The 20684-nt window shown below is 32.2% G+C and overlaps 7 protein-coding genes and 1 long non-coding RNA gene across 12 annotated transcripts; 4 read left to right on the forward strand and 4 right to left on the reverse strand.

Moving 5' to 3' along the window:
• Positions 1 to 151: 151 nt before the first annotated feature.
• On the reverse strand, positions 152 to 2267 carry LOC117164913 (potassium channel subfamily K member 13-like). Of its 2 annotated transcripts, none has more exons than XM_076620371.1 (5): positions 2139 to 2267; positions 1788 to 1980; positions 1253 to 1285; positions 738 to 1140; positions 152 to 669 (listed from the first exon to the last, which is right to left on the reverse strand). In XM_076620371.1, the coding sequence occupies exons 1-5, from the start codon at positions 2265 to 2267 to the stop codon at positions 195 to 197; spliced, it is 1233 nt and encodes a 410-aa protein (XP_076476486.1). In that variant the 3' UTR covers positions 152 to 194. The 2 variants fall into 2 exon arrangements, with proteins under 2 accessions (XP_076476486.1, XP_033204256.1); XM_033348365.2 differs by having other exon boundaries at positions 1211 to 1285.
• LOC117164933 (uncharacterized) lies at positions 2224 to 2975 on the forward strand. The gene is made up of 2 exons (XR_004465768.2): positions 2224 to 2452; positions 2637 to 2975. It is a non-coding gene; the product is annotated as an uncharacterized LOC117164933 (long non-coding RNA).
• Ccdc85 (coiled-coil domain-containing protein 85) lies at positions 2965 to 6574 on the reverse strand. Its single transcript, XM_033348367.2, has 5 exons — positions 5312 to 6574; positions 4544 to 5244; positions 3683 to 4055; positions 3326 to 3591; positions 2965 to 3245 (listed from the first exon to the last, which is right to left on the reverse strand). The coding sequence occupies exons 2-5, from the start codon at positions 5102 to 5104 to the stop codon at positions 3201 to 3203; spliced, it is 1245 nt and encodes a 414-aa protein (XP_033204258.2). The 5' UTR covers positions 5105 to 5244; positions 5312 to 6574; the 3' UTR covers positions 2965 to 3200.
• A 649-nt stretch (positions 6575 to 7223) lies between these two features.
• On the forward strand, positions 7224 to 10266 carry Gale (UDP-galactose 4'-epimerase). Of its 3 annotated transcripts, XM_033348373.2 has the most exons (7): positions 7473 to 7753; positions 8157 to 8303; positions 8657 to 8775; positions 8845 to 9135; positions 9209 to 9389; positions 9492 to 9776; positions 9915 to 10266. In XM_033348373.2, the coding sequence occupies exons 2-7, from the start codon at positions 8174 to 8176 to the stop codon at positions 9965 to 9967; spliced, it is 1059 nt and encodes a 352-aa protein (XP_033204264.1). In that variant the 5' UTR covers positions 7473 to 7753; positions 8157 to 8173; the 3' UTR covers positions 9968 to 10266. The 3 variants fall into 3 exon arrangements, with proteins under 3 accessions (XP_076476491.1, XP_033204264.1, XP_033204263.2); XM_076620376.1 differs by lacking the exons at positions 7473 to 7753; positions 8157 to 8303 and adding an exon at positions 7224 to 7456; XM_033348372.2 differs by lacking the exon at positions 7473 to 7753 and having other exon boundaries at positions 8136 to 8303.
• Positions 10267 to 10322: 56 nt separating this feature from the next.
• Positions 10323 to 11396, forward strand: Blos2 (biogenesis of lysosome-related organelles complex 1 subunit 2). The gene has a single exon (XM_033348386.2). The coding sequence runs from the start codon at positions 10447 to 10449 to the stop codon at positions 10939 to 10941; it is 495 nt and encodes a 164-aa protein (XP_033204277.1). The 5' UTR covers positions 10323 to 10446; the 3' UTR covers positions 10942 to 11396.
• Positions 11397 to 11707: 311 nt separating this feature from the next.
• Positions 11708 to 13363, reverse strand: EloC (transcription elongation factor elongin C). 2 transcript variants are annotated; one of them, XM_033348387.2, is made up of 5 exons: positions 13224 to 13363; positions 12724 to 12784; positions 12459 to 12527; positions 12093 to 12286; positions 11708 to 12025 (listed from the first exon to the last, which is right to left on the reverse strand). In XM_033348387.2, exons 2-5 carry the CDS (start codon positions 12754 to 12756, stop codon positions 11884 to 11886), a joined length of 438 nt encoding a protein of 145 aa, XP_033204278.1. In that variant the 5' UTR covers positions 12757 to 12784; positions 13224 to 13363; the 3' UTR covers positions 11708 to 11883. The 2 variants fall into 2 exon arrangements, with proteins under 2 accessions (XP_033204278.1, XP_033204279.1); XM_033348388.2 differs by lacking the exon at positions 12459 to 12527.
• Positions 13364 to 13440: 77 nt separating this feature from the next.
• Positions 13441 to 15490, forward strand: LOC117164915 (sister chromatid cohesion protein DCC1). Its single transcript, XM_033348371.2, has 8 exons — positions 13441 to 13580; positions 13695 to 13871; positions 13928 to 14123; positions 14204 to 14396; positions 14514 to 14730; positions 14817 to 14926; positions 15028 to 15208; positions 15282 to 15490. Exons 1-8 carry the CDS (start codon positions 13561 to 13563, stop codon positions 15385 to 15387), a joined length of 1200 nt encoding a protein of 399 aa, XP_033204262.1. The 5' UTR covers positions 13441 to 13560; the 3' UTR covers positions 15388 to 15490.
• A 1024-nt stretch (positions 15491 to 16514) lies between these two features.
• Fak (protein tyrosine kinase 2 Fak) lies at positions 16515 to 20678 on the reverse strand. The gene is made up of 8 exons (XM_076620352.1): positions 19669 to 20678; positions 19013 to 19153; positions 18781 to 18930; positions 18614 to 18713; positions 18312 to 18543; positions 17934 to 18225; positions 17503 to 17848; positions 16515 to 17422 (listed from the first exon to the last, which is right to left on the reverse strand). Exons 1-7 carry the CDS (start codon positions 20356 to 20358, stop codon positions 17525 to 17527), a joined length of 1929 nt encoding a protein of 642 aa, XP_076476467.1. The 5' UTR covers positions 20359 to 20678; the 3' UTR covers positions 16515 to 17422; positions 17503 to 17524.
• Between the last annotated feature and the right edge of the window lie 6 nt (positions 20679 to 20684).

Here is a 20684-nt window from a genome sequence, read left to right on the forward strand (position 1 = left end):
TACGATTTATTGTACCGCAAAATCGGATCCTATAATTCTTTACTCGACATGCTACAAGAATATCCTATATTTTTCTCTTTATTTAAAACTATTGTATTACTAGTTAATACTGTGAGACATCAAGTGAGTTCATATTAACAGTTAGCAAAAAAAATACCCAATAAATTTATTTCTTTTCATAGTTTGAAATCGTTTTACTTCTTTCTTGACATTTTGTTTTTAAACTTCTCGGTAACGATGGCCAGAGGGCCAACTGCATCGGATTTAAGAACAACGGCATTAGATGCGATCGTACCCACACTAGCCCCTTTTTGCGATTGAGCCATTTCATACAATTCTTTTTGCATTACCGCCAAAGAAACCTTGTTCGCTGAGAAAAAATCTTGCATAGAAATCAGTTCTCCAGACATTCTTCTTGGAGTTTCCAAGTAATCTGATTTAAACGAATCTCTTGCTGCTATCCTCGTTCCTCTTCTTTTTGAAAAATAAATTGTAGACAAGGAATATTTCCTCTTTGGCAAATGTGATGCGGCCATTTCCTGATTTCTGCATTGTATTTTTTGTATGATGCAATTTAATCCTTGTTTTATTATAATCGATGTCACGTTCAATAGGGAGTATGTGCAACAGCAACCGATCAGCAAAAATATAAAGTTAATGAAACGATACCTGTGTACGAAGAAATTATGTATCAATACTGCAGTGTATATTATTATTGAAGATTTCGTGGGACGTACCAATGAATGTAAGGATAATACGAGTTTTGTGTACTAACGAAGTCTCCGAAACCAATAGTTGCAAAACTAACGAAACAAAAGTAGAGAGCGTCGAAGTATTCCCAATGTTCGAACTGAACGTAAACCGCCGCAGCGCAGCAAGCTATCATACAACACACTAATAATAAAAATAGCATAACCCAATATACGCTTGGTTTCCATTCATCGACATCTAAATGATCGTCATCATCTTCAAGTATGTCTGGTAAAGATTTTTCATTTTTGGACGATCCGAACGAACGTCGAGATATTGATGAATTTTTCCGAATATGCCTTTTTAAACGATGGATATGTATCACTCTCAAAATCCAAGCAAGGAAAGTGATGATCCTTTCAAGAAACAAGTTGAAGAATAAAATTCCACCTGTGTTATAAAAAAGATAATGAGAAAAATGATTAAACGTTTATCTTTAATGGTTAAACTATTGTATTACCGGAACAACCAAGAAAGCCATACAGAACAGCAACTACCTTACCCGCTCTCGTTTGCGGTGTGGTATTTCCATATCCTGAAAAACAAATTAATAATAATAACATCCACAATTTATTTCGAAACTGAAATGAACATATACAAACGTAATACAAAGTACCGATTACACAATACTGGAGAGGATAACTGCAAGACTAGGTCGCAAGATATTAACATTCTGGAATTCACCGGCACATTCTTATGTGTGCTGCGGACGACGACCCTTACCCCTTTATTCAATGCTTTTATGACCAAGTTATGACGCGATAATACAGTCGTCAATAAATTGACTTTTAAGTGAATAATCGGAAAATGATCAAACGTGCAAACAAAATATATAGGGCGAATATGGTAAATTATTTCGTAATTACTGATACACTCGTGTCTACAGTCTTTCGAAAAAGAATACAAATGGAAGAAAAGTATAACTGAGATAAAGACCAGCATATGTGCCTGGCGTTCCACTGACCTATTATTACGGTTCAGTTACACTATAAGATGAAATGTTTAGAGTTCCAAATAGGTCATGATATATTTCTTACCAATTGTAGAAACTATGGTACCCACGAAGTGAAAGCTGCCAAGAAAATCCCATCGTCGGCTCTTGTTGATGACACCGGAGAATGAAGCGTTTCCATATGCGTATAATAACTCATCTAGTCTTTGGAGAGCAATTGGACTACCTTGCAAATGATACTTTCGAAAACTATGATAAACGCGCCAAAATTCTGCAGTCTATATAGTGAGCAGAAGTTTAACATACAAGTATTAACTTTTACTTCGATATTTATTTAAATTGAAAAATAGTAATAGAACATAGCAATCTAGACTAAAAAGGCAATTTAAAATGTAGATAAAAAAGAACAACCAAAAGGTAAAAAATGGTTTCATACCTGTTGCACTTCAAGATCAGCTTCTAGTTGTTGAAAGATTGCAGCGCCAGCTAACATGTACAGTGTCAGAGCGGCGAAATGAAGGATGAATCTTGCGTTGTCCTCTCCGAGGCCACCGGGGAGACACATCACCGACAATTCTCATCTCTCCAGATACAAGAGACTGGTTGCAATCCCCACTTTTGCCTTTCATCTGGGTTGGCGCAAACTCAGCGACGAACATCCACGAAAATCCGCAGATGCATTGTCAACGAACATTATCAAGATACATCATTTAAAATCTATCGCGACTCAGAATTTTATGATTCTTCAAGGTATATTTTTAATTCGATTACTTCTTTGTATTTATTTTTTTAATTACCTGTATTTGCTTTAACATAGTGTTAGCATTTGGCATATCAAAATTTTATTCGGATGACATGTTGCAAAAGTTTGGTCGTATTATTTGAAAGATGTACAATATTGTATGTTACGTAATTTTGCATTGTAAAATTGCAGGGCTACATGATTTATAAAACTATGTTGCAGAAAATATAAGGCAGTAGCATATATCGCTAGTGAAAAAATCCTATGAAAGGAAGATTCTTTGACTAAAGATAGAAACCAAGTCACTCTACAAATGGGTTTCTTGCGCATAAGGATGTAGCGTAAACTTTGTACATGATTATTTCGTGGTCTCCGTAATTCTTTGAACTGCGTCCTTAAATACGCAACATTTATGTCGTGTTATCCATTTTTTTTAATAACACTATGTGTTACAGACCAGCCGTTTACTAGTTTTTAAAGGATGGGATTTTTGGGATAGGAAAAAATAAATCATTGTAAATTTATAATAAAAATAAAGTTTGTTAATTTATGTTGGCAACCTAACGACTCTACAATGTTCATATAAATACTGTAAACTAGGCACATTGATTCTTACATCGAAATAGTTGTAGGTACATACGTAAAATTCATAACATTCGCATTAAACACTATAATACTATTAAATACGATATCTGACTTAACAGATTTCGCAACGGCTACACTATAGTTTAATTAATCGCGCTTACAGTACGATTATCAATGCCTCGTTTGTGGACCTCCTTCCAATTTCCGCCAAACAACCTACGTAGAACACACATTAATAACACAGTTAATTTTTAGTTTCTCCCGAAATGGAACCTTATGTCCAAATACCAACTTACATTGCACATTTCTCTAACCAAGGCCTTTTCCCCGTCGTGACCGCCTTCTCGTTCTAGTTGTTCTCTAACTTCGAGAACCTGAAGAGCTCGTACCACTGCTTCTGGTCGACCTCCTATGTGAGGATTTTCGCCTGGGCTGTTTTGACTTTCCCAGGTTTCACCAGGTGGTACTTCCCAACCCTGCGCTCTTGCTTGTAAAAGACTCTTATCTTCTTCAAGCTGCTTTACCCGTTGTTCTAAACTCCTTACGTACTGCATAGTTTGGTCTGCAATACAAATTTGAAAAACTGATCAAAATTATTCGCATAAAAGTATATCTTCTGTTAAGAATCAACGTAACAAACGTGATAACTGTACCATTAAACGTAGATGCATGCCTTGGTCTCGGGGGCGCGGTTTCTTCGGCATTCGTACTTGAACTTGAACCATCTCCATCATCTCTTTGACCACCTCCTCTCTCTTCATCCAAATAAAGGCAAAGTTCCTTTAGCTCTAAATTATCTTTGATTAACTCTTGCTGTTTGTTGTCCAATTGACGCAATTTATTCTGATAAGCGGATACTTCCTGACGCATAACACTCGCCGTATATCTTCCGAATCTTTGCCATTCCCTCGCTAACTTTCGACCCTTCTGTCGATCATCGTCCAGAAAGCAACAAAGATCTCGCAGCTCTTGATTATCATCGCTTAATCTTTGGTTTGCTTCTTTCAGTGCCCGAAGCTCGCTAAGCTGAAATAGGAATGCGTGAGTCACCGATATTCGCACGCATTTTTGTCATAAATTGAAATCCTACCGAATTAGGTATAGGGTAAAAATAAATTTTATGAACAATTCGAAGTTTCTAAAATATACATTTATTCTTGAGTGATAATTTTTTAACGAAGAAGAATTCGATCATAGTGGAGATTGTTTGCGGCTGGAATCATATGTGCGTGACTGGTTCAAATTACGATGGTGGACCCGACCCGTGTGTGACCTAAAAGAACCTCAAGAACTTCCGTGTGATGTGCTTAAAATCGGTGATCGTATCTTTTCCGCGAAACGAAATAATAAAACAGAGATATCGTGATGTTAGTAGAAAAGAAGGTTACAATTATTACTTTTACTCTTCCTCTCGTTTATTCTTCCTCTGTATGACGTACAAACTTTCGCTTATTATACTACGTAAGATTAAATCTATTTGATTAAAAAACAGGTGAGAAACTAGTGAAACTCACCAAGCTTTGTATCTGTCGATTCTGCTCGGCGGCGAGCCTTGCGATATCGCTCTCGGTCTTCCGAACAAATTTGAGCATCTCCACAGGACCGAGCCTTAGAAACTCGTCGTCGGTGATCCTTTGTCTAAGCGGCGGTGTCTGTGCAGTGTTTACCGTGGGATATTGACCGTTAGGTGGCAGGTACTGACCTTGGCCGACCTTGGCCTGAAGGTAGGTATGAGGCTGTGTTTTAGGAACGGATGCAGTCAAAGTGTTTCCGCCTTGAGGATGATGTCGATGCTCTATCCTCGGTGAATATTTACTCTGCACATCCTTCTGTTGCGGCACAGGTCGTGATTGGACGGGTTGATGATGATTCAAGGTCGCGACGGGACCTTGACCAGTGGTAGACACCGAGGTTGGCACAGAAGGGCCTGTACCAAAATGAGGATGATTCTTGAGGATACCGCTGGTTGGCTGCGGTGGTGGCTGATATCGCGGTGGCACTTGCTCCACTGTCGACTTGATCACGTGCGAAGGATGCTGCTGCTGCTGCGGCTGGGACTTACTCTTATTGGACATCGCGGCTAATTTAGCTCCAGGCTGCGCTGTGTCCCATTTCAGAAAGTCCACCGTGACTTCTTCGTGTCGACCTGCCTCGTTCGACCCGCTAAAATCTGGGTCGCCGTACGGTCTCTCTTTCTCTTGCTCTCCTGCTCTCTCTTCAGATCGGATATACTACTTAAGAGGTGGCCCACGCGATATGTGTCTTACCTCCGCGAGTCTTACCTTACCGTCTATCAAACTTCTCCCCTTTTCCTTTTCTTTCTCTTGCTAAGATTTCTCTTCGTATCACTGTCACCTTATAAATTTCTCTAAACGTCCCTTTTATCCAATATTTTACACGCCTTGTCCTCCGCGGTGTCTTGTATATCGTTCAGTGCAACATACTCTACCACTTTTAATGAAATTGTAATTACGAGAATTCGAACAATCCTGACAAGATCTTTAGAGTTAAATTATCTGAACACATCGAACGAATCCCGTATTCGTGTTCACGGACAACCTTGGCTTCGTCTCGGTATTAAAGAGTCGACGTCCTCGGTTTATGCTGTAACTCCGAACGATCGCGTGGTATACTCACGTTCCAGCTGTTAACAATCGGATTAAAGCACGGAAGCATAGTTTTGCGAAAGACTAGGATAAATATTGGCCGCATGGACACTTATTTTCGTTACGAAATCCTGAGCATACTAGCGATATTGCACTCCCGAGAGCTAATGCGCTCAGCCGGGCCCCCGTTTTTCTCGCTGCGGGGCCGCCGCATTTCACAAGGCGCAGTGCCGTAACATCGAGTGGGGCATTCCAGTGAAACCTTGTCGTCCGTGGCCACAGAACTGTGGCACTGTACAACGACAGAAATAAACTTTCTTACACATCTCTCTGGATTGTTAATTGATTTAGGTTGCTACGTGTTGTTGCAACTACCTCTCTCTCTTTCTTTCCTTCTTTTACATATACTCGATGGTTTCTAATATCCGGAAAAGAATATAATAATTCAATCGCCCAATGTTACGCTACTCATATCTCTATTCAATTATTTTTCATAAATGCCAGTTTGCGGAAGTGTATTTGAGTTAAACCACACAATCTTATTAAATAGCGGCACTTTATCTTGTTTACCGATACCAGAGATCAATGTTAATAATCTTGAGCGAAAATCGCGTACCAACAATATGGCTACGATCGCAGACCTGCGATTTAAGAAATGATTGCGGACGACGCCAAGGCTTTAAGGTTTAGGCGCGGGAACGTGGAGGCAATCGCTGATTGGACCAACTTCTTTCTTGAAGGGGGGAGTTAACAGCACGTTTTACTCGTGGGAAGTACTTAGAACAGCATCTTAAAATGTATGAGGATCTGTTCGGTGCAGAGATTTCTCAAAGCCTTGATTCATCCCTTCATTTTAAAATGAGATTCTTCCATTATAAGAAGAATGTAAGTAAAAGATAATTTTCGATTACTTACTCAAATTCTATGATAATTTAACGTATACAATTGCCTGTATACATATACATATATGTTAATATTAAACAAATTATAATTAAAGACATAATAAACAAGAAGCCATTCTGATGCTAGCTACAGTCTTTTTGTATTCATCATAGAACATAAATTACACTGTCAGCAAGATACATATTATCGAATATATATTTTAACAATATATTAACAGTAAATTCCACTTCGTGTGCTCACAAATTCGTAAAGTCCTCGCTGTTATGGGGGATGCTTTTTCGTAAACTATGTGCATGTCCGTGAGCGTCTACGGATGGTCAGTAGTATGTTTTCTTATGTATGTCCATGTGTGCTAACGAGTAGTTCTTGATGTGTTTGCATAAATTAATTGAATCGAAAAAAATTCATTTTTCGATTATTTTCGATTAGTTTCAGGAAAACAATTGAAAGTAATTCATCTCAGGAATCAGACTTTTCAGTTTAGATTTTGAACAAACATGGAAAAACCTGGTGAAACTATCAATTAATTTCTTTATTTAAAATTTAATCGTGTCTATACATTTACAATTATGTACATTTTGTTTATAAAATAAACAAACAGTATATGGGATGATGATAGAGTCTGATTGAGGAAATTATTTTTCGCGTAATTATCCTTCTTCTAAATAGTGATCTTTGGATTATTGAACTAAGAATTATACAATACTCGCAACGCAGTAATAGGTTTTACATATTTTACAGTGAAATTTTCCTAAAATAGATTATAATTATGTATTATTTATTCTTTTCGTTGAATTCATTATAAGATCTTTGCTGACTTTTGCTGTTCCTAAACAAAATACATATAATACACGTTATAACTCTGATTATTGAATCAGTGATAAAGGCATTGTAGATACCGTAAAATGTCAACACTTTGTGCGTATGACAGAACTGAATATTAAAATTGTAGTATATATTAAATAACAATTTACCAAAGAAATTGACGCATCTCAGAATTAAATTTGTTGGTTCCTGGTCGATGTTAGGAATGTTAAATATGAACTAATATTTAATACCTTATAAACACTAACAAAGGTTCACAATGATCTACTATTACATAACTTTAGCCAGCTTTAGCAAACAAAACATTTCCTTACCGTGCTTATATTACTTTAAACTTAGACACTCTGAGATTGGGAAGTGAGGTTAATTGCTTACGTGTCACGAAGTAAGGTATGACGCTATTTTTTTTATGGTATAAATTACATAGAAATATGTAATTTTTGCGCATATAAAATATCACGCTAAAGTTCTTTTTTGCTTATATGAATTGTATATATTTGTATATACCGTATTTTTGGATAAATATTTCAGATAAATTGTGTAAGCTGGAAACAGATTTAATATATGATATGGAATAGATATAGATTTTCGTATCTAATGTCACATCTTGATTATGAATAAATTGAAGATGAATTAATGATAAACTGTTTAAAAATGACTAGTTAGTGAATCAATATTGTTGTTTTATATCTAATCCCATTAACATATATTTGGTTCTATATGTGTGAATGATAGATTTATTCTAATATATTAGGAGCACTATAATTGTAGAATAATGCATTAAAAATAACAGAAAAGCAGAGTGACACTATGGCAAACAAATCCTGGAATGTATTGGTAACAGGGGGTGCTGGGTACATTGGTTCTCACACAGTATTGGAACTATTGCAAGCAAATTTTGAGGTGGTGGTTATAGACAACTTTAGTAATGCTTATAAAGGTGAGAAATAATGAATCAAGTTAAAGAGTAATGATTATTTCTTATAAACTATTGCTATGAAACAATAAGTAATGTTTTATAGTATTAGTTAATATGGAAATAATGATTTGTCAAATTATTAATTGAGTAATATAATTTATTAATAGTATTTGAGGGAGTTAATGATAATGTACATATAACATAGTATAAGATGTAATGATAATAACAAGTATAGGATGTATAATATTTTTTGTATATTTATAACTATATAATTAATATTAGTAATGTACATTTCTGTTTTTTTTTAACTAGATTTTAATAAAGATGATTTAATATAATGGTATATAATACATATTTGCGATTTTTGTACATAGGTAATGATAATATAAAACCAGAATGTCTACTAAGAGTTGAAAAATTAACAAATAAAACAGTTACATTTATTCAATGTGATGTAACCAATTGGAATGAATTAAAGGATGTATTTAATAAGGTATGATTATCAATATTATCAAATATAAATGGATCATAAAAGTGAATAATTAAAATAATTTTATTTTAGCATGAGTTTCATTCTGTCATACATTTTGCTGCATTAAAAGCAGTGGGTGAATCTTGCGAAAAGCCATTAGAATATTATAAGACAAATGTTTGTGGGACACTAAACTTATTAAGCGTTATGAGAGACTTCAATGTAAAGCGTTTTATTTATTCAAGTAGTGCTACAGTTTATGGTATCCCTGAAAAGTTACCATTAGTTGAGAATATGAAAACTGGTGATTGTACCAATCCTTATGGAAAAACAAAATATATGGTTGAAGAAGTTTTGAAAGATTTGTGTACTTCAGATAAGGTGTCAAATTTGTCTACATCTTTGGTTTTTTCAATTAAAATACAATTATATATTCATTATTAAAAGTTTTCAGGAATGGTCTGTTATATCTTTAAGATATTTTAATCCAGTTGGAGCTCATTCTTCTGGACAAATTGGAGAAGATCCTAATGGAGTGCCAAATAATTTAATGCCATACATTGCTCAAGTATCTGTAGGCAAAAGGGAATTTTTATATGTTTACGGCAATGACTATGATACTCATGATGGAACAGGTAAGTAGTAAAGTACAAAATATTTATATAATATTTATTTCGCATAGGTAACTATTTTATACATGTTAAAACCATTTATGGTAATTAATAATTAATTTGTAGGTGTACGAGATTATATTCACATTACAGATTTAGCTGTAGGTCATGTAAAAGCAATGATTTACCAAAAAATTCGTAACTCTACTGGATTTAAAGTATTTAATTTAGGTACTGGAAAAGGGTATTCTGTATTAGAAGTCATACGAGCATTTGAAAAAGCATCGGGACAAAAAATACCATATAAGATAGTTGAACGCAGAACTGGAGATATATCTGCTAGTTATGCAGATGCTAGTTTAGCAAACAAAGAACTAAATTGGCAAGCTACTAAAAACATAGATGATATGTGTAAGTTATTGTTTCACTAATGCATTAAAAACAACTGCTTATGCAGTAATTAATAAATATTTTATAATTAATTACTTTAATGTACTATTATTATTATTATTACTATTATTATTATTATTACTATTATTATTATTATAGGTTTAGATACGTGGAAGTGGCAACAAAATAATCCAGATGGTTATAAATGCTAATAATAATTGTTGGAATATCTGTTATGAAAGATATTAAATATTTTAAGTAGAACATTTCATTTACATATCCAATTACTTTAAACATAAGCCATGGTGGTGCCTGATTACCAAAGTCTAAACCAAAGTCAAAAGTAAATGTGGTATAAAAATTATTTATATAAACATAAATTATTGTGCCATAGAATATACATATATTCCCATAATTGTAAAATGATCGCCTATTAATAAAATAATATGTATTGAAATGTTAAAATATTCCTGAAATACATACATTATCAAAATAAACGATTTATTGGTAATCGACAAGTGCAATTACTATATTACCGACAGTAATGTTTTGATTAGAAGATGATAGGTAGCGCAATGCAATAGCTAATTCTCCATAACTGACTTACGTTGGGGAATTATACGTCTTTTTGGCGTAAGAGAGGTTATATACATACCATTCTTTGTTAGAAAAATAATTATTTATTGTGACAATGACATCCGTCAAAGATTCGGTAAAAGAAGACGTTCAAATTGAACAATCTTTTATGGAAAATTCAGCAGATCACAACTCAAGATGCGGATCGCCAAAACGAGGAACTACGCTTTCGACAAGCACAAGTAGCTTCGAAGCATTGGATCCGCATGATCCAAATCTTAGTCGTTTAGCTAATACGATGTTTCAAAAAACTGGTGAATATTTACAAGAGGAACTTACTTCCACTCATGCTGACTATCGTTTACTAGAACGATTAAACAAAGAAACTATTGCGAAATATACCGAACTAAAAACAATATCGTCTAGTGTAGCTCAATCTTTGGATTCTTTAAACGAGAAATATAAAAAATTGCAACCAATTTTAGATAACATCAATGAAATTGATGATAGTGTAACTAAACTAGAACAAGCTGCATATAAATTGGCAGCATATTCGAAACGATTAGAAGCAAAATTTAAGGACATTGAAAAAGATACAAAAAGCAAGTAGAACTGTAATAGATTAAGCTAAAACATTTAAATTCGAATATTGTATTATTTATTGTCCAAATAAGAAATATATTAATAGAATTAAGATTATATTTTCTGTTATGATAAAAGTAAGAAATAAGAAAAAACAACCATTAATTTTTATTTTTGTAATTAACTATACTAGAATACAGTCTCACACACATACATTTCTTTATGAAGATTTGTAAAAATGTGTTGTGTGTTCTTTTTCTTACATTATATCACATAATATATTTCTAATTATATTGTATTCTACCTATAAATCTATGTATTATTTTCTATATGAAAAATATAAGACCCAATTATAGAAGTTGCTAAAAAATAATAAATATAAAGTAATTTGTAACATAAATAGAAGCAAAAAATAAATATTCTTATATGTAACAAAAAATATAACTACAATATATCAATACATAATGCTTTCAAAAATAAGAATCTCCATTAGCATACAATCTACTGATTGAAATTTGCTTGAATTGTACATAATATAAATCTGTTCTTATAATTGTATATCAGACAGGCATGGATGTATATTTAATATTACAACAGCACATCATTTTCCAATACAAATTTTGTTTAGATAATAATTGAATGTATTACTGAAATATATGGAAAGCATAATCAAGTAATACATGCAGCATATTTATATCATTTACTAATCGAAATTCCTATTTTACTTTAAATATTAATATTGAATGTGTTAATTTTTAAAATTTATGTTGTTTATGTTTATGTCAATTAAATCATTTAATCAATTAAAATTATTTATTGCTAAAATAATAACCATGCTGTGAAATATAAAGTACGAGTCTCTTCTAAAAATGTGTTACAATATTGAATTTTCTTTAAAATCGAAATTATAATCAACAATTTTGTTATGCCTCAGAGCTGAATTACTTGTTATTGACATTATTTGTGACATTTAACAATCTAGAAAATTTCCAGCCATCAATAATTCTAATGCAATTTCAGGTGCAATGGGGAATTCTGGTATTTCTGTGCTACTATTTGTATAGCGTACTTTGTAAGTAAAATACATGCAAACTTTTTGCAATACATGAGATCTGTAAACAGAAGTTTAATTAAGAATATAATTAAGTTTTATTAAAAGCAGAATTAAAAAATACTTACGGAATTTCTCGAAAGTTTACTTCATTAGCTTCATTTTCTGCGAATTGTCCAGGGCCACTTAGCATAGCTTTTATTGTTCCACTAGTTAAAGCATGTTCACGTTTAACAATAAATTCATGTCCATCACTGCTGACAAGTTTTACATACATTGCATTTGGTCCTTCACAACCTCCATATACAAGTCCACTTTCTTGCTAAAAGTTTATCCCATTACTTGCACATTATGCTGTATATTCATATTTATATGACGTAGTTAGTATTTTAACTACCGTACAACTACCCTACTGTTAGTAACAAAAGGCAAGGAATATAAAAAACACAAAAAGATCATTAAGCAGCAAAATTTTAATTTGCAGAAATAGGTACCGCATGCAGATCAATAGATGAAGTGCCTTCTTCTTCCTCTGCTTTATCGATATTTTCTTCCTCATTGGGCTTGATCCAAAGAAAAATTAGCATTAATCAACAAATTGTTTACCACAAATTTCCTGTTTTCCAATTAGAAGAATTAATCTAGCAGTTATGATAGCAGCCCAATTGTAACAGCACATACGTTTCTTTCAAATACACTTCACATATCCCAACTGTCATGAAAAAATTTGGCATGCATAATATTTTGAATAAAACATACCTTATCAACTTGGGTGTTCACATCATTTGACATGTTTGTATTTTATAAGATGTTTATCTTCCTAAGAACAGAAAATGATTAGCTAATATCAAATAATTAATTAGATACTTTCATAAAAAATAGAATATATACTTCAAAACATTTTCTTTTAAATTGATATCTATCTTCGTTTACAACGGAATGTAATTTGTTATAATCTATAAAACATATATTTATTTAGATTGATTAAGGTTTTTGCTGCATCAGTTTATACAAAGAATAAAATTGAATTGATTATTGTAGCATAATATTTCATTTCAAGCTCAATATGATGAACCAGTAACATAAAGAATATATTATCAAGAGTACATTAAAAAACTGGCATCAAAAAGGAATCAAATATAAAATAAAAAATAAGTCATTGTTATAGTATTCAGGCCATACATTACATTCACAATTATATTTTCGGGACGAAAAGATTTATCATCGCATTTCACTTCAGAACAATTAATCGTACATACCTCGATGAAAAAGAAAATTGTACAAATTCAGACTTTTTGATCACAACAAAGTTTCTTAATAAACGCAATGGCAATTAATATGGCCGTTGGTGATATATAGTTCTCGATAAATCGAAACCAGAGATTCTAAACTACTTCTGTATCTTCAATCTTCAGTTTTATTTATTCTACGATTGGACGAAGAAAAATTGGCGCGTAAAAACCAATAAAATATATTGTTTTAATATGAAACCTTACTTTTATATAATTTATTAATGTGAATACTATAGTTTAAAAAGAACAATTTATCTCTTTCGATAACTCGTAACTTCATTCTAACCTTTCTAAATTTCATACGATGGAAACTGTAAAAGCTAGGTAACTTAAAATTTTATTTATTATTATGTTTTCATACTATCTTATACATGTATAAATGTAATAAAATATTAAATTAATCTTTTGTCTGATGTATTTTGATTTTTATTTCTATAGCTATTCAAGAACAATGGAAGAAGTACAAGAAAGTTTAAAATTAGCTGTTATTAATGAGTCTGATCTGCTAAATGTAACACAAATTTTATATTCTGCAAAAGAACATAATATGCAAGAACACATCAAACTCTTAGAACTTGATGAAAATTTAATAGAAACAGTAAACACTGGGGACAGGTATACAATCATTTAAATTTATATGTATTTTACTAATAATTTATGCAACATTCTAGTTTAACGTTCCAGGGTACTGAAGAAGATTCTGTGGTATTATGCACAAAAGATCGAACATATGATATTAGTGAGGCAGAAACATCTAATTCTTATTTGTTAGTACCAAAATTAAATTTATCTCAACAGACAAATGTGGATACAAACCGAATAATAAAAGCTTATAATATTTGTGGGATTTTTCATACATACTATGAGGTATGTAAGGTTGATGTAAATCAATACAGTAAGAAAGTATAAATTTTTCTATATGTGAATATATGTATAAAATATCGAAGGTAAAGGAGTGTAGACCTAAATTGGAAAAATTACTTAATATTCTTGAGCCCACATCTTTTAAAGGAATAGAGTATGAATCATCGATATCTCACGAACTTTTATATGATTGGCATAGATTAAAAAACGAAATACAAGCCAGTGAAGCTGAACTAATCCAAGCTTTAAATAATTATTTAATAACCAATATTGATGGTAGTATATTTTTTATAAAAATTATTATCACATACTTGATATTAAGTAACGATATTAATTAACTATACTAATATTAATATTAAATAATTATATTATTTCTTGTTTCTTGGTCTCAAGGTTATTTCCGTCTTATATCATTTGAATTTGAGGTCCGAAGTTTAACACTTATGTTAGATCTTTTTGAGGAAAATAGTTGGGAAATAGATGAAGTAGACAAAGAAATTACATATGAATTTTTGAAAGAATTTATTTACAAACCAGTTTTTAATACTTTGTTTACAAAATATACAGAAATAAGTGAAAAATCAAGGAAGGATGGAACACCATTATATAAGTATAGACAACTTATACAGAAATCTTTCTAATATACATAATGTATTTTATAATTTTAACTAGTTATAATAAGTAACAATATTATAGATATAACGAAGAAAAATGTTGCAAAACTTTAGCAAAAGTACTGTTTGTTGCTTCTCCAGTAACTGAATACAAACAATTCATGAAATCATGGAATATTGGTACCCCAGAAAGTAAATACAAATTTTTATAAAAAGAATTGCAATTTACATATGTTACTTATATATAAAAAAATATGTTACTTATAATTGATATTATATTTCTTTGTATGTAGAAATAGAACCAAAAGAAGAATATCTATATGGAATTGCACTTATTAAGTGGAATAATTTAATGGAAAAAGAAATAATATCTTTCCCAGAAACTGATTTGCCAATAGATATTGATGAAAGATTTAATAAACTTTTTAAAGCAAAAAAGAAGTGGACAGTTCAAGAAATAACACCCTATATAACGTAAGTAAAAATTAATTGCATTTGTAAAATACAATCTTTTTAAAAGTAGAAATTATTTTATTTTTTTTTTCAGAAATTTAACAACGCATAAAATGAATGTTAATGCTCTTCTAACTAAGTATGCTAGATATTCAATTATTAATGGTATTAAGTATTATAGTTCAAAATATGGTAACTGAAATTACTTATACTGCTGAAATCATTCTTGTTGTTTATTATTCTGTTTGTGGTCATAATACATAGTTACATTTACACAATTTTATAAATAGTTTTTAAATATTACATACTGTGTTTATTCTTAGTCTTTATCACCTATAACAGTAACAGGATCAATGATGGTAGAATATTTTCGTTCCAGTATCTATTTTTTCTTGTTTCCCTTCTTAAAGAATTGCAACTACATCTTTAAGAACAATTATCAGCACTAACAATTATAAATAGTTCATGTATTTATTATTTCGTTACAGTTTTCGAAATCTTGTATAATGTAACTATAGAAGAATTTTAGCTATAATGCTAAAATAAATTAAGCTTTTATTTTCATGTTAGCTTATACATAGAAGTAACTAAATAAATTTACCAAAAAGAAATTAAAAATATAAAACTCAGTCGAAGTTATAAGAGTCAATTGTGTGTTCATAAAGAATAAGTTCGTCCTAAAAATCTTATAATTTTATTATATCATTATATATTGTGATATTCGTCATGACATTCTTGCGATAATTACATATCATATAGAGGAATTATAGAACAAAAGGTATACTTTATATAGTATTATAATATCGAAGACAGTATAAACATACACCACAAGATGTATCTATTTTTCAGTGGAATTCTGATAAATATGTAACTAAACTGTAACAAATGTTCAAAATATGCATAAAATATGCAGTTAAACATTCATGAAACATAAAAGTCACTAAAAATAATACTCTTAATTATTAACATTATTGTTAAATGATATAAATTTTGGATATCTATTTACATATACCTACTTAATGCAATTCTAGAAAAAAAGTACCCTATACTCTCGATGCAATAGCAGTGTCAAACGTCGTAATCATGAATATTAAATTCCTGGGATGATACATTAAAATATTACTGTACATTTTTATTGCGTTAATAGCAAAATTTGTTTATATTATATAAACACACCTTGGCACATTAGTATTAAAAAATTGTGGTTGTTGTAAAATAATGAATAATATAAAAATCAGTCAATCATCATGGATAATAATATTAATTTAATATGAAACTAAATTTTCCCAGGAACATAAAAGGTAATAAATGTATAAAAATGGAATACTTCATATTTATGGAATATTTAATAGAGTCATAAATGCACTGTGTGTGTTCTTACAAGCGCACTGTGTTGACGAGTTATCAATACTATTCTTATGCAAAGATGAAATTTTTATAAATATTTTATAGGAACTGACTTGCCGCTGAAGAATGATTCATTTTTTATAAAACATTTTATATAAATTTCACAAATTGGTATGAATTGCTAAATAATTACCTAATAGAAATAACATTCAGTCCCATTTTTTTACAATTATAATCACTCCTCTTAGCAGGAAACATACTATTAAATTATAAATTCATAAAAACAACTTCGCAAAATTGTATCCTATGAGAAATTCGTTTTTTGCAGAATACTTCGAACTATTCGCTTAAATATATTTTTATAAATATATATAGAATTATTCAACTACTTACAGGGTGATGCAATGAGACAATCTCCAAAGTGATGGATCGTATACATCATGATATTGTAATAGCAAGCCTGTTATAGTTAATTTTCTATAATGTTAAAGTATATGTAACAAAATTTAAATAACTCCTCATGTAAATATTGATTTTGTATCGATAAAAGTTACGTACACTTATAACGCTTGAACTTTAAATTCGAGGGTGCCTTTTGCGTCACCCTATATACGTGGTTGTCATATAATAACAAATCAACAATAATTCTAAAGCTTTGGAGTGATTTCTTTATAGCTGTGACTTACATCTTTTAGTAATAATTCTATGACTACATCTAACGAATACTGTCCTATCTATAAGTACGTTTAGACAAAGTTTGTTAAATGTTAAAAAGAGCTATAAAAAGCATAAATACTAAATCTCCTGCTGCTGAATTATGCGTGAGATGTAAATGGGTAACTTGTACGATGTAGTCTATGTACATATAATTATTCTCTCGAAGTTTTCCTGAAATTAACAAATATAAATGCAGTAAAGTAACGAGTAGAAGAAATTTCATGTGAATGTAATGAATAATTTGAATTTACCTTAATACAAGGCACCTCGTTGTTAGCTATCAGTTGTTGCACTTTCATTTGTCGTTTTATTATTAGGTGCAAACACTGACTGTTGATTAATACCTGTTGTAACTGTTTGACTTGGATGAATGACAGGTCCAACTGTTTGGACTAAATTACAGGTAACTGGTACCATTGGTGGCAGATTAACCGAATTATTCATAGGGCTGATATTACAAGATAACGATGGTCTTTTTCTTTCTAAGCTATTTGTGGTCATTTGTCTCCTTGTTGTTGAATTACGTTCGAGACTGTTAGTGACGATATGATGCCTTCTTTCTAAACTAGAACTACTGCTAACATCAGTTTGGCTACCCTAAACGCAAAATTGTATTTTTAGAATATTGTTCTACTGACGTTATTTAATCGTCATATAAAATTAAGTTTAAAGTACAGTTTACCTGCAACGAACGATCAACGGATTGTCCCATTCTATGTAGAAGATCACCGCTTTGACTCTGTCTGAATGTTGTACCTTGACGTTCACTCGACTGACTTCTCCTTAAGAAATGTTCTCCAGATTGACTGGAACGAATACGACTTTCTGGCATTGATTCTTGTGAAGTACTAATATGATTTTGCTTTTGGCAAATTTGGCCTTCTACGTATGGATATCGAATGCGTATTGAATCGATTACATCTAAAAGATTTTTTGCGTCCATTGCTAAAATATGTGCTGCTGATAGCATTCCTCTGAAATTACATTAAATATTTCTTAATATTTTCATTCATCTGTTATGCATGGAGATATACCAATAAGTATTAATCGAAACATTTACTTTCGGTATTCTGCATCCAAAGTAGTAGCACTGTATTTCTGAGCATGCTTCATGGCAGTTACAAGTTCTGCCATATCCTTACTAAGAACTTTATGCGCCATTTCTACTTCTCGATGAGCAGATGTAGGTAATATGTCCATAAGAACATCTACAGATAAAAGTAAGGCCCTCAATTCGATACCCACTTTACGTACTAATTCCAAATATTGGTCAGCTTTGCTTTGTTGGACACCTAAGTTTGTGAGGTAAAATATTATTTAAAACGTCATAGATACCTCGGTATCTTACATAATAATTCATACCTTGAGATAAAGACATCACAGCACGAACTACACTGGTGGTACAATCATATACCTTATCGTTCGTTCTATCTAGATCAGCAGTTGGTGTTGGTTCCATTTTCTACAAAATAGGCATTCTTTGTAACTTTCTTTACATTTAAAAATTATTTAAGCATTAAAAAAATTACCTTCACCACAATTACTTTTTCGGTACTTTTATCGGAACCTATAGAACCGGTATTAGCACTATGTTGTTCATGATTTGGTGATTGCGTAACTGAACGGGGAATTGGTGGACTCGCGCTTTCGTCTCCACTTGTCGCAATGGACAGACGTTTCTAAATATGGAAATAAATAATAGTAAAATGAGCAAATAAATAATGCATCATAAATATGAAAAATGCAAGTAATAAATCGCACCTCTTCCCTTGCCAACCAACGACTATCTTCTTCCGACTGGCGTTGTTGTTCCAAAAGTCGTTGTTCTAATAATTTTTGTTCATCGTCAATTCCACTGTTGAAATTTTCTGTAATGTTATCGAACTGTGATTGTATGGTTCTCTGAAAGAAAACGATTCAATTTATTTTCATCAATTCGCTCCAAATCGTTGAGATAATGCACAGTTTCATAAACATATGTACATAGTAAAATTAAAGAGATGCATAATTCTCGATGCAAAACCAATTTCAGAACAATAGTAGTGCAATCATACTCATTTCATGCAGCTCAGATTGTTATAGTGACAATATTATCTCCATTCTTCATGCAAAAAGATTAGCCTACCAAAACTGCAAAATAAAATTCATTTCGGTTATAAACAAAAAATATCGTCTAGTTGTGTATAAACGAAAGAAAAGGGCCATTGTGTGAATTTAAACGAGCATGTGAGCGCATCTGCATTATACCAGAAGCAATATAATATATACGTATGTATGTATGTATGTATGTATGTATTGTATATACATTTGATTTGCAACAGAAGTATGGTGCTGCAAGAATTTCGAATCATAAATAAAAACAATATGCTGTTGCAGATAGAGGATGCGATTGTCATTCCTAGGAGGCTTTGCCAAACCTGATCTTGCTGTGCCTCCTCTGTCATCGAGCTGCTCGATGACATTGTGCTATCACTGACAGCGGAAGATATCAGTGATCCAGAGAGTGTACCATCTGTCGAGCTTGTCAGTTGTTCGTCTTGTTTTTGGTTTACGAATGTAGTAATTTTTGCAACACCAGTTGCTATCTGAGGAGTGCTTGATCTTATGATTCCCGCCTGCATCACTGGTTGTGGCAAATACTGTGTTGCGTTCGCCATGGTTGCTGACAGATTTGATACGTTGCATTGTGTCGGGGCATGCTGCGTAGCGATAACAGAAGTCGATTGTTGTCCCATTACAATGTTAGATGCGCTTGGATGCATGTGTTGCTGGCTAGTGGGTTGAACTGAGCCACCTGATGTGGCGAAATGCATTTGAACGGGATGACTTTGTGCTATTTCAAAAGACAATTGCTGATTCATGTTCATTGCTTGAGCGTTCGGTACGTGACTCGCAATCCCAGCTTGAATTTGTTGTACGTATACGGGGCCCTGAATCTTCTGAGCTTGCACCACCGTAACTGAAGCCGTTTGTGCCGTGTAAATTGGGTTAGCACCTGTCGCTTGATTTTGCTGATTCGTATGTTGTGTTGGGATGTAAGAAACGGGTTGATGAATGGGATTTTGTTTTTGGATGTTTTGCACGTTCTGCGACTGTGACATGTACATTGGTTGCGTTCCTGGATGGCTAATGTTCGAATAGATTTGCTGATGCTGATAATTCTGGGCGTGTATCGGCTGTGCTTGTAGATTTTGTCCTGGAGCCGAAGTGTGTGCTAAATTGCTTCTCGAATTTGGTATGGCAGATCCAACCGATACGTTTATGGGTTTCAAATCAGAGACATTTTGATTCTGAATGTTTTGCGCTCGAAATTTCAGTACCGGTCCGTATAAACATTCCGTATTTGACCCAGGAACAGCAGCACTGGTCGAACTAACGATCGATACACGAGGATACGCGACGGTAGTGACAGGATTTTGTATACAACTAGAAT

This window comes from Bombus vancouverensis, chromosome 8 (genome assembly GCF_051014615.1).
Source record: "Bombus vancouverensis nearcticus chromosome 8, iyBomVanc1_principal, whole genome shotgun sequence".
Classification (NCBI taxonomy): domain Eukaryota; kingdom Metazoa; phylum Arthropoda; class Insecta; order Hymenoptera; family Apidae; genus Bombus; species Bombus vancouverensis.

What these genes read in the sequence shown, in the direction of transcription:
- EloC (XM_033348387.2), bottom strand. Translation starts at nt 12,756, where the DNA reads ATGTCAAATGATGTGAACACCCAAGTTGATAAG. An exon ending in CATCTATTGATCTGCATGCG is followed by an intron (nt 12,287 to 12,458) that starts GTACCTATTTCT and finishes ATAAACTTTTAG; the next exon opens with CAAGAAAGTGGACTTGTATA. An exon ending in GTAAACTTTCGAGAAATTCC is followed by an intron (nt 12,026 to 12,092) that starts GTAAGTATTTTT and finishes TTCTGTTTACAG; the next exon opens with ATCTCATGTATTGCAAAAAG.
- Fak (XM_076620352.1), bottom strand. Translation starts at nt 20,358, where the DNA reads ATGTACATGTCACAGTCGCAGAACGTGCAAAACATCCAAAAACAAAAT. An exon ending in AGGAGGCACAGCAAGATCAG is followed by an intron (nt 19,154 to 19,668) that starts GTTTGGCAAAGC and finishes GTTTTCTTTCAG; the next exon opens with AGAACCATACAATCACAGTT. An exon ending in CCGTTGATCGTTCGTTGCAG is followed by an intron (nt 17,849 to 17,933) that starts GTAAACTGTACT and finishes TTTTGCGTTTAG; the next exon opens with GGTAGCCAAACTGATGTTAG.
- Ccdc85 (XM_033348367.2), bottom strand. Translation starts at nt 5,104, where the DNA reads ATGTCCAATAAGAGTAAGTCCCAGCCGCAGCAGCAGCAGCATCCTTCG. An exon ending in ATCGACAGATACAAAGCTTG is followed by an intron (nt 4,056 to 4,543) that starts GTGAGTTTCACT and finishes TTCCTATTTCAG; the next exon opens with CTTAGCGAGCTTCGGGCACT. An exon ending in TGGTTAGAGAAATGTGCAAT is followed by an intron (nt 3,246 to 3,325) that starts GTAAGTTGGTAT and finishes TGTTCTACGTAG; the next exon opens with GTTGTTTGGCGGAAATTGGA.
- LOC117164915 (XM_033348371.2), top strand. Translation starts at nt 13,561, where the DNA reads ATGGAAACTGTAAAAGCTAG. An exon ending in GATGGAACACCATTATATAA is followed by an intron (nt 14,731 to 14,816) that starts GTATAGACAACT and finishes ACAATATTATAG; the next exon opens with ATATAACGAAGAAAAATGTT. An exon ending in GAATATTGGTACCCCAGAAA is followed by an intron (nt 14,927 to 15,027) that starts GTAAATACAAAT and finishes CTTTGTATGTAG; the next exon opens with AAATAGAACCAAAAGAAGAA.
- Gale (XM_033348373.2), top strand. Translation starts at nt 8,174, where the DNA reads ATGGCAAACAAATCCTGGAATGTATTGGTAACAGGGGGTGCTGGGTAC. An exon ending in CTTTAGTAATGCTTATAAAG is followed by an intron (nt 8,304 to 8,656) that starts GTGAGAAATAAT and finishes TTTTGTACATAG; the next exon opens with GTAATGATAATATAAAACCA. An exon ending in TAAAAACATAGATGATATGT is followed by an intron (nt 9,777 to 9,914) that starts GTAAGTTATTGT and finishes TTATTATTATAG; the next exon opens with GTTTAGATACGTGGAAGTGG.
- LOC117164913 (XM_033348365.2), bottom strand. Translation starts at nt 2,267, where the DNA reads ATGTGTCTCCCCGGTGGCCTCGGAGAGGACAACGCAAGATTCATCCTT. An exon ending in CTGATCTTGAAGTGCAACAG is followed by an intron (nt 1,981 to 2,138) that starts GTATGAAACCAT and finishes CTCACTATATAG; the next exon opens with ACTGCAGAATTTTGGCGCGT. An exon ending in TATTATCCTTACATTCATTG is followed by an intron (nt 670 to 737) that starts GTACGTCCCACG and finishes CTTCGTACACAG; the next exon opens with GTATCGTTTCATTAACTTTA.
- Blos2 (XM_033348386.2), top strand. Translation starts at nt 10,447, where the DNA reads ATGACATCCGTCAAAGATTCGGTAAAAGAAGACGTTCAAATTGAACAA.